Source organism: Phyllosticta capitalensis (assembly GCF_038381095.1).
Source record: "Phyllosticta capitalensis strain CBS 128856 chromosome Unknown BKA78scaffold_10, whole genome shotgun sequence".
NCBI classification, from domain to species: domain Eukaryota; kingdom Fungi; phylum Ascomycota; class Dothideomycetes; order Botryosphaeriales; family Phyllostictaceae; genus Phyllosticta; species Phyllosticta capitalensis.
This window is the reverse complement of record NW_027117448.1, coordinates 740,328-755,572: the sequence shown is the minus strand read 5'-3', so window position 1 is coordinate 755,572 and position 15,245 is coordinate 740,328. Positions and strand designations below refer to the sequence as shown.

The 15,245-nt window shown below is 42.5% G+C and overlaps 3 protein-coding genes across 3 annotated transcripts; all 3 read left to right on the top strand.

Moving 5' to 3' along the window:
• Positions 1–7,457: 7,457 nt before the first annotated feature.
• Positions 7,458–10,343, top strand: BKA78DRAFT_272263 (uncharacterized protein). Its single transcript, XM_066885527.1, has 3 exons — positions 7,458–7,902; positions 7,957–8,132; positions 8,183–10,343. The coding sequence occupies exons 1-3, from the start codon at positions 7,645–7,647 to the stop codon at positions 9,984–9,986; spliced, it is 2,238 nt and encodes a 745-aa protein (XP_066740441.1). The 5' UTR covers positions 7,458–7,644; the 3' UTR covers positions 9,987–10,343.
• Positions 10,344–10,370: 27 nt separating this feature from the next.
• On the top strand, positions 10,371–12,556 carry BKA78DRAFT_29819 (ergosterol biosynthesis ERG4/ERG24). The gene is made up of 4 exons (XM_066886874.1): positions 10,371–10,532; positions 10,641–11,660; positions 11,715–12,264; positions 12,321–12,556. Exons 1-4 carry the CDS (start codon positions 10,489–10,491, stop codon positions 12,330–12,332), a joined length of 1,626 nt encoding a protein of 541 aa, XP_066740440.1. The 5' UTR covers positions 10,371–10,488; the 3' UTR covers positions 12,333–12,556.
• Positions 12,557–13,862: 1,306 nt separating this feature from the next.
• BKA78DRAFT_333262 (uncharacterized protein) lies at positions 13,863–15,156 on the top strand (the record flags this gene model as incomplete). The annotated part of the gene is made up of 3 exons (XM_066890066.1): positions 13,863–13,983; positions 14,138–14,531; positions 14,610–15,156. 3 exons carry the CDS (start codon positions 13,863–13,865, stop codon positions 15,154–15,156), a joined length of 1,062 nt encoding a protein of 353 aa, XP_066740439.1.
• Positions 15,157–15,245: the final 89 nt, after the last annotated feature.

Sequence of the window (15,245 nt, the reverse complement as noted above, 5' to 3'; positions counted from 1 at the left end):
TCGTCCTTTCTCAATTGCAGACTCTGTCCTGTGGCGCTGATCCAGATCCAGATCCAGAACCGACTTCGCCCGCTTGCACGTGATTCGCCCGCCGTCTCTGTGTGGTTGCGCGCGCAAGGACCTTAGTAAAGCTGCTTAGCTCAATGCACGTGCATGCAAGGAGTGTAGTATTAAAACTTAGTAAACCCTAAAAATAATATAAACAACTTTTTACTTAAATCTACCCTAATCCCTATTAAGATACTATATCTAGTAGCTAAAAGAGGCTAGCCTTTAGGCTAGAAAGAGTAGTCTCCTACTACTCCCTCTTAAGGTTAAACTATAGAATTAAGGATATTTTTATAAAGGGATAATTACCTAGTAAATTTAATCCCTTCTAATTACCCTTAGTAATATAAGACTTGCTTAGTCTCTCCCTTCTAATAATATAATCCCTTAAGGTAGCAACCTTAGATATACTACTTAAGAAGAGATTTTAAGTCTTTACTTAAGAACCTACTTATAATATATTTAAGATATAATACTAGTAAAAGAATTATTTAACCTCCTCCTATACTTAATTTTTTTTCTTAATATAGCTAACTCTAACCCTAAAGCTCTAAAAGTTAAGGATATACCTCCCTCTCCTCCTCCTCCTATAACCCTAGTAGCCTAGTCTCTAGTAAATTAGCAAGCCTAAGAATAAAAGAGATAGGGTAAGAAACCTAGAAAAGCTAGCTCCTCTAGCTCTAATAATCTATAAGCTATTAGCTCTAATTCCTTAGGCTCTAATAATTCCTAAGCTAATATAGCTACTCCTAGTAATATACTTTCCCTAGAGTACTTTAGGATCTTAATAGCCACTATTTAATACCTAGACTAAAAGGTTAACGCTGTTATTATCTCTCTAGAACTTTTAAACTATATTATAACTCTTAAAGTATCAATAGCCTCTAACTTGGCTACTTTTATACTAATAGCCTCTAACTTAACTACTTCTATACTAATAGCCTCTAATATAACTACTCCTATACTAGCTCCTACTTAAGATACTAGCTAGAATCCCTAGTATAGTACCTAGTAATCCTTAAGCTTAGAAATATCTAGTCTTATAATAGAAAATCTAACTCTATAAGAAGTTCTAGCTAGGGATATAAATATAATAGTTACTACCCTTAAATAGCAGCTTACTAATTTAGAGAATTTATAATCTAATTAAGCTCCCTCTAGTACTAAGTTATATATTAGCAACCCACCTATCTTTAGTAGAGAGCATAGAGAAGCATTTAATAAATAGACTTATACTATCTTTAGTTAGTTAAATGCTATAGAGACGCATAATAGAAGAAAGTTTACTAATAATAAGAGGATCTTAGCTATTAAAACTTACTTATAAGATACTTCTTAGTAGTACTAGGAAAGCTAGATATATAAGGTAGCTAATAATATTACTACTTTAGACTAGTTCTTTAATATATTATAGCCTCTTTATATCCTAGTAGATATTAATCTTTAAAGATGCTATTATTAGCTAGAATTACACTAAACTAGATTAGTATATACCTTTATAAACAAGCTCTTAGACCTTAATACTAACCTTATTATTATAAACTTAGAATAAGCTATTAAGGACCGCATCTTTTAAGGTCTTAAGGCTAAATTAAAGGCTATAATTAAAGCTACTCCTATATAAAATATTCTAGTTAACTTGTGCGCCTATATAGCTTAGGTAGCCTCTATTAATAAATCTCTATATTAAGAAAGTAAAAGCAAGGTCCTGCTACTAATTCTACTATATAGTTCTAAGCTATATTACCTTCTTAAGAGATATATAGACTAAGGACCAACTAAAAGAGGTACCCTAAATTAACTAGTAGAAGAGAACCCTAAAGAACTTATAAAGTAACTTAAAGATTAACCCCCCTTAGACTCCTCTTCTAAGTTATAAGAAGAAGAAGAGCATAGCTAGTTAAATATAGTTATAACTATAGATACTATCTACTATAATTATAGCAGATATAGCCACTTTGCCTACGATTATAACCAAGAGAAATAGCTAAAGTATTTAAAAAATAGGTATAACTAGTAGATCTAGAAGCCTCTACTAGTATAGGATTTCTTACTTTCTTGCCTCCCTCTATACCCTTCTAAGGACCTTAGGCCTAACTTAATAGCATTAGTTCTTATCTTATTAAGCTTATAGGCAAGCTTAGACCACCTAATTATACTAAGAAAGCCTACTTTATAGTTAACTATAGTGCTAATAATATTTATACTAGCCTAGAGTTTACTTTATAATAGCCTTAACTTATTAAGAAGGCCCCTTAAAAGAAAATCAAATTACTAAATAGTATCTTTCTTATATTAGACCAATTGCTTAAGATTCCCTATAAGATTAGGACTTTATCTTTAACCTTAGAAGCTTATATTATTCTAATAGAAGGCTTTAATATTATCCTAGGCCTAACTTAGCTTATCTAGTAGAATCCTATAATTAATTAGAGGACTAATATCCTTCTTATTATAGAATAGTAAAGCGGCAATATAAATATTCTACCTTTTTAATATATCTTAACTAGTTCTTATCCTAATATTATTAAGCTTAAAGGATAAACTCTTCCCTTAAGTCTCTCTAGTATTAAGGCTGTTAACAAGGTAAGCAGAGAGAAATTTCTTTTTATAATCTATAAGCCTAAGAAAGAGAATACTTCCCTAATCCTAGAGGTATTTTAACCTCTTATTAGCTACTTTAAGGATATCTTCTAGACTACTCTCCTAGACTATCTTCCCCTAGAATAGGCCTATGATTATTATATTAATACTAGAGATACTAAACCTAAGAATTACCCTGCCTATAAACTCTCTATAGCTAAACTATCTAAGCAATTAGACTAAATTAAGATACTCTTAGATAACTACTTAGTTTAAGAGTCTATTAGTAAGTAGGGTAGTCCTATCTTATTTATCCCTAAGCTAAATAGTAAATAGAGAATATATATTAACTACTAAGTATTAAATAATATTATAGTTAAAAACACCTTCCCCTTACTACATATTTAAGAGTGCCTTAATACTATAGGTTAAGCTTATTACTTTACTAAGTTTAACTTAACTTTAGGGTTTTAGTAGGTATAAGTAAATCTAGTAGATATCCCTAAGACTATATTTAATACTTAAGAGGGAAAGTTTAAATTCTTAGTTATACTATTTAGACTAACTAATGCTCCTATAACCTTCTAAGCCTTAATAAATAAAGTTCTCTAAGGATGCTTATATAAATTTATACTTATCTACTTAGATAATATTATTATTTACTCTAAGACTTTAGAAGAGTATAAGTAGCATGTTAAAGAAGTTCTTAAGTATCTTTAAGAGTAAGGCTTATATGCTAATCCTAAAAAATATTAGAGTGCTTAGACTAAGATTAAATTCTATAGGTATTAAATCTCTTAAGGTAAGGTCTCTCCCTTAAGTAATAAGTATAGGGTTATTAATAATTAGCCTTAACCTATAACTATTTATAAAGTTTACTAATTTATAGGACTTGCAGCCTACTACTAGAGATTTATTAAAGGATTTATAAAGCTTACTACTCTATTATATAACTTTTTAAAGGAGAATAATACTACTAAATATAAGGATTATAACTACCCTATTATTTAGACTATTTAATATACTTTAGCTTTTAAGGTAATTAAGGTAGCCCTCATCTTATATCTAGTTCTAGCCTAAGTTAATAAGACTAAACCCTTTTATATTAAGATAGATACCTTAGAATAGGCTATTAGAATAACCTTGTCCTAGCCTAGAGATAATAGCAAATAGCATCTAATTGCTTTTAATAGATATAAGTTATCTTATACTAAGTCTCATTACTCTATGCCTAAAAAGGAACTCTTTATAGTTAAGAAGGCTCTTTAATTCTAGAATCACTATATATATAATAAGCTAATTACTATTATTATAGATGCTTTAGCTTCTATATATATAAAGACTTGCTAGATTCCCTCTAAAAGACTTATATGTTAGATTAAGGACTACTAAACTTATAATATTACCTGGTAATGTTAAAAGGGAACTAATAATATAGTCCCTAATACTATTAGTTAGTGCCCTAACTTTGTTAGTAACAGGCCTGCTAATATAATATCTAGTTAATTGTTTACTATAGTAGCTAGTCTTCTAGAGGATAAGTTTATTACTAGATTAATTAAAGCTTTATATACTAACTCCTATCCTACCTCTCCTAATTCTTTATAAAAGAAACTTTTTTAGGCCTTTCTCTCTAAGTTCTTGCTTAAGGAGGAATAAGAGGATAAAGTAAGAGAACTTAAACTTTATAAGAAGCTTACCCTATTTAAGGATATAGATGTAAGAGTAGATATCCCTAGAGCTATAGTACCCTATATTAAGCTAGATGCTTATTAGTTTTAGCTTAAAAATATATATTAAGTATATAGACATCTTAGTTATCCTGGCTTGCTTGGAGCCATTAAACCTTATAGTTAGTAGCCTTTAATAATATAAGATATTAAGTAAATAGTAAAAACTTACCCTGCTTATTAACTTGCTTAAGCACCTTAAACTAACTAGGATGAAGAAGTAAGATTCTATTATATCTATTAAGTTAATCCTTTTAATAAGTAGGCTATTAATATTGTGGGATAATTGCCTACTATAAACTCTAGAAACTCTTTTATTATTATAGCTATTAACTATACTACCTTATAGCCTGTAGCTTTAGTAGTTCCTAATACTAAGGTATCTATAGTTATAACCTTTCCCTATAAGCATATCTACTATATATATAGTACTCCTTAAAGCTGAACCTTAGATAATAGCACTAACTTCCTTTCTTAAGTTATTAGCTACTTACTTAAGCTTTTAAAGACTTACTATAAGTTAAGCTCTCCCTATTATTCTAGAGCTAATAGGAAGGTTAAGTGCTATAATAGCTTACTAGGAGATATCCTTACTAAGATATATATTAATAAGAGTGTCTTAAAATAGGACTTATATATTTATATAGCTATATTTATAACTAGAATTTACTAATATACCTCTACTAGAGTTTCCCCTTTTTACTTGGTCTTTAGATAATATCTAAGACTACTATTTAATAATCCTAAAGGCTCTTAGCACCTGCCCTCTTTAAGTAATTATACTTAATACATTAAGAGTATTTAGCATGCAAGACTCTTAGTGTATTATAACCTTATAGAGAAAGCTAAGTTAGTAGGATTATAAGATTTAAGTAAGTTTCTTAACTCTCCTAACTATTATTAAGCTTGCTTTCCTATAGGGTCATAGGTTCTATTATACAATAAAAAGAAGACTAAATTTAAATCTAACTAGCTTGGTCCTTATTAAATTATAAAGTAATATACCTTAGATATATATACCCTTTATACTCTAGGATCCTCTCTCTATATACTTAAATACCTTATTTATAGTAACCACTTGGTAGCTACTTATTATAAAAGTATAGAATAATTCTAGAATCCTAGGGATATTATATAAATATAATAATACCTTTAGTAACAAGTGGAGCCACATTTAGATAAGATTAAATAAATCTTAAATATAAGTGTTAAGCCTCTACCTAGTTAGAATAAATTATAGAGTATTCTAGAGCTATATTAGTATATATTATAAAGAGAAGCTTAAGGAGCCTATTACTTTATAATTAGAGAACCTACTAATTAATCTATATAGAGAGCTATCTAATAAGCCCAAGGTTTATAACCTAGGATAAGCTGTTAAGGGGGAACATTAAGTTTACTAAGTATATAATTAAATTAAGTAATTATAAGTTAAGTTTTTAATTCTTAGTAATCTATAAGGTAGAGTTCTACCTAAACCCTACCTTATTCTTCTACTATCCTAATCTTTCTTAAGTAAGTTGAGTTAACTATTACTTAACTTAATATAGTTAATCTTAATCTATTTAATTACCTTCCTCCTTAGCCTCCTTTATATCCTTATCTTAACCTAACTTAGTGCTTACCTATAACTTGCCACCCTAGGATTATCTACTAAGAGATATCTATAAGACCTTCTCACTTAAGGACTTAACCTTATAGCTAAGTAAGGTAATAGATATATTTTAGTTATAAGTAATATAGGTACTCTCCGCCTAGCTAGTAAGGAACTACTTATTCTACTCTAAGAGCTACTTATTCTACTTAATAAGGGTAGATAATATACCCTTAATGCTCTTACTATTACCTAAGCTACTAGTAGTAGAAGGTCTAGTAAGAGGACTAAGTATTATAATAATATTAGTACCTAATACTACTTTAGCCTTACCCTTGCCCTTATTAATATACTTTAGCTAGTTATCTAACTTATCTAACTTATCTAACTTAATAGACTTACTATAGTGCTAGACATAGTTAGTACTTAAGTAATTAAGCCTAGAAGTAACTTACTAGGTTAAACTTAGAGCTTAAGGAGTAAACCTTAGGATCTAATAAGAAGATATAACTAGTATAAGCTCTATCTATAGCCTAGACCTACTCTTCTCTATTATACTTATAGATATAGTAACACTTCTTAAACGCGCCACCCTTCTTATAGTAAGAGTAAGTATCTATCTTATAGGTAAGCTAGTAATACTATATAAGTAGGCTAGTAGAGTAGCCTATAAACTTACTTATATTTAAGGGTACCTTACTATCCTTCTAGTCTAGGGTGTGAATAATATTAAGGCCTAAAGCTAAGAGCTTACCTAACTTAGAGCTATCTTAGATAACTAATAAGGTAATAGCCTAGTGCTCTTTAACACGCTCCTAGGTAATCTTATTATAATGTTAAATAATAATAGATAGAATCTTAGGTATCTATTAAATAAGTTAGCTTACTACTTAGATTATAATCTTATAGACTTACCTTAATAGCTTATTGGAAGAGGAATTATGTATTAGAAGAATTAGTAAAGTAGAGGTAGTTAGTAGAGGTATAAGTAGAGTTAAAGAAGGATAAAGGATTCTAATTAAAGAAGAGTCTTTTATATATACTAGTGAACTATATAGTTACCTATTTAGTTAGGCTATATACTTTCCTTTACTTAATACTACTATATACCTTGGTTAGCTATCTCTAAAGAAGGTTATGCTTATGAGTAAGTTGAATTACTTATACTAATTATTTCCTTTACTTAATTAATTTACTATCTTATTGAATTTGCTTTTATCTCCTTCCTTCTAAGCCTTCTAAGTTACTTACCTTATAACCTCTTGCTCTCTCTCTTAAGATGCTCTAGGTGTAGTACCTCTATAAGGGGGAAGATATAGTTATATGTACAAGGACCTTAGTAAAGCTACTTAGCTTAATATATATGTATGTAAGGAGTGTAGTATTAAAACTTGGTAAACCCTAAAAATAATATAAACAGTTTTTCGCTTAAATCTACCCTGATCCCTGTCAAGATACCACATCTGACAGCCCGAGCATCAAACGTTCGACTGACTCCCGCTCTCCTTCATCCCCCAAAGTCCACCTTCGGGGGACCAAACAGCCAGCACTCGCACTGTCCCCACCATATTTGCTCCCTTACAACCATCCTTATCCGCAAGCCCTTGGTCAACTCTGCTGCAATCTCCCGGCGAGTCCTCGAGCGGGCACCTTCACTCCCCCGCAGTTTCGTCATTGGTGCGCACCGCCATGTCTGCGAATCAGTCCAGCATCGCCGCCTCCAAGTCAACCAACGCTTCGAATCAAACACCTCCAGTCCAATCGCAGGCTGGGTCATCCGCAACTGGAGACAACCACGGCGTACGGCGCTTTGGAGGCTCTGGCAGTTTCGGTGCAGGTGCGGCTTCGCGCTCCAGTCCCTCGCCACGAAACAGCCAGACCTCGAAGAAGAAGCACAAGAGTTCCAAGCGCTTCGCCGGCGCGGATGAGGATGCTCTGGCAGAAGCTGTATGTGCATCCCCATCTTGAATCTTGGCTTCCGACATGACCTGACCAGCGCAGATCGCCATGAGCTCCACCAACAGCCGGAAGGGCCAGACTTCAATCACTCATTTGATGAACTTTAGCCTTCCACCGCCTCCCCGAAACCATCACTACGGCGGCCAAAGTCATGGTCGTAGTCACCGAAGGCCAGCTTGGGGCCTTGGATCCGGCTACCACGCTGTAGACAAGGCTAGGTACGGCCAGTCCTAGTGGATTGTTGGTCGTTCTCTAACGCGACTTCCAGATATGTTCATGCCAACTACCGATTCATTGTCGACCCCCGTGCCGACTGCCATCCACAAAGCACTGACGCCGACATCCATCTGGACTGGAATAATGTCTTACAGATTCTGGCCTCGGCCCAGTCTCAGTCTGCCTCTTGCCCGATTTGCCTTGGTACTCCGGTAGCACCGCGAATGGCAAGATGCGGACACATCTTCTGCCTGCCGTGCTTGATTAGGTTCATGCACTCTGAGAACGAAGATGCCAAAGTACCAGAAAAGAAAGCAAGGTCGAAGAAATGCCCTCTTTGCGAAGACAAGATATATGTATCCGAGACACGACCAGTGAGATTTTACTGGGGCCAAGAAGGAGAGCCTCCCCGAGAGGGTGCAGACGTTGTACTCCGGTTGATAATGCGTCCAGCGGCTAGCACACTTGCGTTGCCCAGAGATGGGGCAGACATGCTGCCCAAAAACCAAGAGGTACCTTGGCACATTGCTGCCGAAGTCATGGACTACGCTCGCATCATGAAGGGCAGCGAAGACTACATGATGCAGCAGCTCGATGAGGAGATCGAAGAGGTACAAAGACAGGGACGCGAAGACGAACTCATGTTTGGCGAAGACACCTCCTGGACGCGAAAGGCAGTCAAAATGATACAGGATGCCAAAGAGAAGTTTAGAGGCATCGGGAATCCTCCAGCAATGCCGGCCAAACCTTCCGATACCCGGTCAAGAAAAGCAACGGCTCAGACAGAGACTCCAGCGCTGGGCGACATCCCATCAATTCCAGAGAATGCCGAAAGCAACGAAGCTCAGGCGACGCAGTCAAATGCTGCTGAACCAGCAAACTCGGCGCCTGCGGCTGACTCTGAAGTCCTTCCCGCTGCCGTTCCATCGGAATCTTCGAATGCTTCTGCTGGACAGTCGCAGGCGGTGAGCAACCTGTCGGCGTCGCTCGCCGAATTCCGCAGCCGACAACACGAGCATCAACCCCCTTCTGAGTACTTCTTCTACCAAGCCTCCCTGCATTATTATCTCTCGTCACTTGACATCCGCATCTTGAAGACGGCCTTCGGCGACTTTGCCTCATTTCCCACTACGATTCTTCCGAGAGTAGAGCGAGTCTCAACAGGGCATGTCGTAGATGACGAGCTCAGGAAACGGACCAAATACCTAGCCCACTTACCTTATGGCTGCGAGGTAGCATTTTTAGAATGCGATTGGACAGACACCGTCCCTTCAGAGATTTTAGAAAAGTTCAAGCCCGAGATCGACCGAAGGCGGAAAAGAAACCGCGAAAAGGAAGCTAGAGAAGAGAAGGCACGGGTACGAGCAGAAAAGGAAGAAGACCAAAAAACCTATGCCCAGGCCCGGCGCAAGCGGCCAAGCGCATCAGACAATCGCTTTACAGCGGATGACTTCCAGCCCCTAGGCTCATCAGAGACTCATGGACTGGACGGTGACAACACATCATCTTCGCCTCCTTATGCGCCAAGAAGGCAGGGTTCTGCCTTTGCATCTTTGGCATCGCCTTCAACCAGCCCCAGCGCCCCTCGGACTGTTTGGGGAACGACAGCTATCGCTCCCACGACCCCACCTCTTCACCCTTCGTCCCAAGATCAAGAGGTGCCAGGCGACGGCTGGTTGCAAGACTGGGAGAAGGACTTTTTCCCGGAAGATGAAATGATGGCTCAAGTGCAAGCCATGTCGCTTGCGGAGGGCGAGAGCTCCAGAAGCGGAGCAGCAGCCAATTCAGGCGGCGGGGGAAAGAAGAAGAAAAAGAAGATCACGTTGATGAGCACCAATGTAAGGAGAGGGGCGTAGTCAAGGATTTGCGGAGGAATGCTCACTTGGTTGGCTGGTCTGGTCTCGGTAATCTTGCAGCGGCATGTGGATTACAGGGGTAGAAGTAAGCATGAGGCGAGTCTATGAACCGACTTTGCCGTAAGCACAATATCTAGTTTGGGCAATGAACATTATCGAAAGGCCCCTGAAGAGGTCGCATTCGCATTGCTATGGAACATTGAGGTCAAGGCGCCTTTAAACGGGCGGGAATGATGTAATTGGTTTTGCCGGGCGTTGCCCGAGCGGGAGGCGGTACCGGGAGCCTAAGCAAAGTTTGTCAACACGCCGAGGGCGGCCAACTTTCCTGGGGACTGCATCACCGAGTCTCTCCACCCGGCTGACATCTACTGCTCATCCTACAAGGGGCCGTCGGTCGCCGACACGCGCGCGCATTTTCCCCATCTTTTCTCATCCCAAAGCATTGTTTCCATCACCACAGAAAGCTCCTTGATCTTTGTTTGGTTGCTCCCGCGAGTCAATCATGTCGCAAAGAGTAACGCGCTCGCAGACAGGAGCTACGCCGAGGTAAACAACCTCCACCCCGAGAAGCATTGAGCTGGCGCATAGTGCCTTGGCGCACTCTCATCGACCAAGAATCTCAACCACGCAGACAATCAACTGACAGCCATGTAGGAAGCCCACCAACCCGGGTTATGTCGAAACTCCTGGCCGCCAACGGCGCACCACGCGCAGATCGGCTGCTCTGAGCGCCGATGCAGAGTCTGGAGAGGAAGAAGCTACGCCTGCGCCCACGTCCAATGGCTTCAGCACCGCATCGGAAGCCGTGAACGGTAACGGCCAGGGGCACACATATGCCAATGGAAACGGAGTCGCCGAAAAGCCGGCCCAGGAAGTGGTGGTGGAGAAGAAGGTCATCGATCCTACACAACTACAGACCGACCACAAGGAATTTGGTGGCTCGCTTGGTACTGGAGCATTGATGATTGGATTCCCGCTGTTGATGTACTACATGTGGGCGGGCGCGACTTACTACGATGGAGGTCTTCCCCGGCCTGCTGAGGGCCAGAGCCTCACCGAGTTCTTGCAACACCTGTTCCAGCTGTGCTATGATGGCGCGTACCCTCATGCTCGCGCCTGGACCATATACTGGACGTTTTTGGCCATCCAGGTCGTCTTCTACCTGTTCATGCCCGGAGTCTACGCCAAGGGCCAACCCCTCCCACACCTGGGCGGCAAGCAGTTGGACTACTACTGCTCGGCTGTATGGAGCTTCTACGCTAACATCGTCCTCGGAGCTGTCCTGCACTACACCGGTTACTTCAAGCTATACACGCTGATTGACGAATTCGGCCCCCTCATGTCCGTCGCGATCATGACCGGCTTCTTGTTTAGCATCTATTTCTACGTCAGCGCCCATGTCCGCGGCGTCACCACGAGGATGACTGGGTCTCCGGTCTACGACTTCTTCATGGGCTCCGAGCTCAACCCCAGGTTGTTTGGCTGGCTCGACTTCAAGATGTTTTTCGAAGTCCGCATCCCTTGGTACATGCTGTTCTTCATTTCTCTCGGTACTGCCACCAGGCAATATGAGCAGTACGGATACGTCAGCGGAGAAGTCGCATTTCTGGTCATGGCCCACTGGCTGTATGCGAATGCCTGCAGCAAGGGTGAACACTTGATTGTCCCGACCTGGTAGGAGATGTCCAAATTCGAATTGAAATCGAGTCACTGACTGAGCACCTCCAGGGACATGTACTTTGAAAAGCTCGGCTTCATGCTTGCCTTTTGGAACTTGGCTGGAGTACCGCTCAGCTACTGCCACTGCACCATTTACCTCGCAAACCACCATCCGTCAGAGTATGCGCACCCTAAGTGGGTTCTCGCTCTCCTTTTCGTTGCCTACCTGTTCTTCTACTGGATCTGGGACACCACCAACAGCCAAAAGAATCATTTCCGCCACACCGAGGGAGGCAACGGGAAGGTGCGCAAGACTTTCCCCCAGCTGCCGTGGCAGTACGTCAAGAACCCCAAGACCATCCAAACAAAGACTGGCAAGAACCTCCTGTGCGATGGCTGGTACGGTCTGGCCCGCAAGATTCACTACACGTGCGATCTTTGGTTTGCCTTGAACTGGGGCTTCATTACTGGCTTCCGCAGCCCGTTCCCATGGTTCTACCCTGTGTTCTTCACGATCATGATCATCCACCGCGCGACGAGAGACATTCAGCGCTGCCGCAAGCAGTACGGCGAAGCATGGGCGGAGTACGAGCGCCAGGTCCCCTACCTGTTCATCCCGGTAAGAAGTCTTTCTCTTCAACGTGATGCTTTGGTTGCTGACAGAATCTCACGTAGTACGTCATCTGAGCGCCTTGGCGATAATTTGCAAGCCTTTGGCTTGGTCGACAGGCGTTTCAGGGCGCAAAATCCTCATGAGTTTGGATTTCCTCGAGGGCGTGGAGAACGTCATGCGTCTATGCACCTCATACGGCTTCTGCTGCATGAGAGACAAAAGTTTGGTGGGTTCATGCGAAGGGTACATAGGTGGGTGGCTGTGTTCATATGATTCCACCCTGCGAGCGAGCATTACTCGATACGGACGAAGACACTTGTTCTGTAGAGGTCCGGTGCTCATAGAGTAGACGCGACTCGAGAACGAAGCTATGGACCTGCAGGCGAGTGATGCTGCATTTTTAGGGCTGGTATTGACGTTAGCAGTTCCTTTAGCGGCGGTGGCTGTACCTTACTGTAGCTTGTTTCGAAGGTAGAGTGGTTTAATACCCGAAAAAGAAAAGCACGGTGACCAGTTGCGCAATGTGGCTGGTCCGGTTTCAAACGACTTCAGACTTTTGGGTTGCACCCAGCGTTGCACGAAGCGTGCGAGCGCGTGGGACTGAATGGCATGCGATGACCTCATCTCCCGAGACATTGAACAGCATGAGTGAAGTGCGTGTGGTGGGATCGCGAACGCGAATCGGATTCACGGTAAATTGGCTGGCCGACTGTTGTTGAGTCGGGATACCGCATCACCCCTAGTCGCCCGGCCTTCTGAGTTCGCCTCGATTAGCTTCGCTTTGTCTGTTGGGGCTGATGGATTTTAACCCTTTCTCGAGAAAAACAACCCGGCAAAGTATCGCATGGGCAAATTTGCGTCAAAAGGTTTGCAGCTTTATCCAGAGAACTGGGCAACCGTAATAACTTTGTTTAGCATCCGCAGCAAACTTGGCCCCAAGACCCTGGACAGCTGGCACCGCGACGCAGCAATGGGCAAACCATGTGGATGAGTCCCGCAAACAAAAAAAGAACCCCACGAAGAGCGAGCATCAAACACGAGACGAAACGGTCGATTCTCTTTGGCCACCGCCGAGGTAGCATGCGTGTGGAATGATTGGTCATGCGCCCCAAACACCAGCGTGAGAATCCAACTGCTTCGCGCTCCTCCTCTCGTCGGCGTCGTCGACAGCACGTTAGCACAAACGAAGCCTCCCTCTGACCTGACCAGCAGGGATGGCCGACGCGGTTCGGCTGCAGGACACACCATGGGTCCCCCTTCGTCCATGTGAGAGCGACGTGCTCCTTTCCCATGATGCCGACAAGGTGTTCGCTGCCACTCGCTCCCCACACTTTGGCAATGACCGCCTCCGCTCTTGGCCTCTGCCCCCGCTGCCGCCGTCGCCCTTCAAGGTTACGGTACCGTGTGCACCGTTAGGCGGCGTTGCCGCAGTCGTTGCTGATCAGGGAGGGCCCCGTGGCCATGGTGCCTGGTCCGTCGTGTAGTGCGGACATGGGCTGCGGGAGGAGGCGACCTTGCCCCATAAAGTCCAGTCTGAACCCAAATTTATAGTCGACGAGCGCTCCTGCAAGTAATCGTTTCGACCCTTTGTGTACGACTGCAGAATGCCGTCCGGCAAGAGCATCCTGTGGCATGCTGGCCTCCTCGCGGCTGGCGCCAGTCTTGCCAGCGGCTTGCTTGAGAAACCAAAAGTCCAGGGTGTGCCGCAGTATGTCATGGATTATGGTAAGTTGAGTTGTGTTTGTATTGCTTCTTGCTGCTACGCCTCGGTTTTTGGGTTGTGCGTTTCTGCTCCGGTCTTGTTCCGCCATCAAGAAGTTATCATGCTGTCTGGTTCCTCACGTTGTGGTTATCACTAACTGACGTCGGTCGCGCCCAGCGCCCCTATGCTACCTCCACCACCAAGAGCTGTATTTTCCATCCGACCTCCAAAAGCATTTGGACAACACGACGCCAAAGGATGACAATTTCAACAAGATCGATGGCGCACCTTCGCCGTTGTCCCTGACGAATTTAAACAAACTAAACGACTATGGAGACGGTGGAAAGAATGTCTGGCTAACAGCCAACGACGATATCACAAAGGACCCGGAATGGATCAAAGGGGCTGCCCCTGATTGCGACGGCAAAGCATCGGATGCGATCGCAGTCGCTGTTATAATGGTCGACAAAGGAGACGACAACATGGATGTGTTTTTCCAATATTTCTATTCTTACAACTGGGGTGGAGTCGTCCTGAAAGCCTTCAACGCAGGCAACCATGTCGGGGATTGGTGAGTTGCTGTACTGTCCGAGTCCAACAGTCTTGGACACTGCCTGGCGCAATCAAGGATCAGGCTAACACAGGCCAGGGAACAAAACATGATCCGCTTCGAAAAGGGCAAACCGACGTACGTATGGTACAGCCAGCACGGAAACGGGCAAGCCTTCGCCTACGACATCCTCGAGAAAGACAAGGACGGCCAACGCTTCATCAACTACGTGGCCAACGGCTCGCACGCCAACTACGCCGTCTCGGGTTCGCACGACCACACCATCCCCGAACTCAACCTGGGCAAAGGGATCCTGATGGACTACACGGACGGGCCCAAGGACGGCGCCAAGCTGTGGGACCCGCTGCAAAACGCCTACTTCTACACCTTCAGCAACTCGACCGGCAAGCCCACGTTCACGTCTGCCGAGCCCGGCAAGTATCCGACCGAGTACCTCGACTACCTGGGCAAATGGGGCGATAAGCAGTACCCCAAGAGCGACAAGCGACAGCAGGAGATTCTGGGTGGCATCTCATACAAGTTTGTCGGCGGGCCGACGGGTCCGATTGACAAGCAGCTGGTGAGGAAAGACGTGTGTCCGGATAATGGGAACCCATGTATCCTGCGGCACATTATTGGACCTTGAGGTACGGACGAACCGGGGGCGCAACGGCAAGGGGCATTTTGGATCTTTGTTTCGTTTTTCGATTCCCATGGCTGCAGGCTCCCTGTCTC

What these genes read in the sequence shown, in the direction of transcription:
- BKA78DRAFT_29819 (XM_066886874.1), top strand. Translation starts at nt 10,489, where the DNA reads ATGTCGCAAAGAGTAACGCGCTCGCAGACAGGAGCTACGCCGAG. An exon ending in CAGACAGGAGCTACGCCGAG is followed by an intron (nt 10,533 to 10,640) that starts GTAAACAACCTC and finishes ACAGCCATGTAG; the next exon opens with GAAGCCCACCAACCCGGGTT. An exon ending in CACTTGATTGTCCCGACCTG is followed by an intron (nt 11,661 to 11,714) that starts GTAGGAGATGTC and finishes GAGCACCTCCAG; the next exon opens with GGACATGTACTTTGAAAAGC.
- BKA78DRAFT_272263 (XM_066885527.1), top strand. Translation starts at nt 7,645, where the DNA reads ATGTCTGCGAATCAGTCCAGCATCGCCGCCTCCAAGTCAACCAACGCT. An exon ending in AGGATGCTCTGGCAGAAGCT is followed by an intron (nt 7,903 to 7,956) that starts GTATGTGCATCC and finishes TGACCAGCGCAG; the next exon opens with ATCGCCATGAGCTCCACCAA. An exon ending in CACGCTGTAGACAAGGCTAG is followed by an intron (nt 8,133 to 8,182) that starts GTACGGCCAGTC and finishes CGCGACTTCCAG; the next exon opens with ATATGTTCATGCCAACTACC.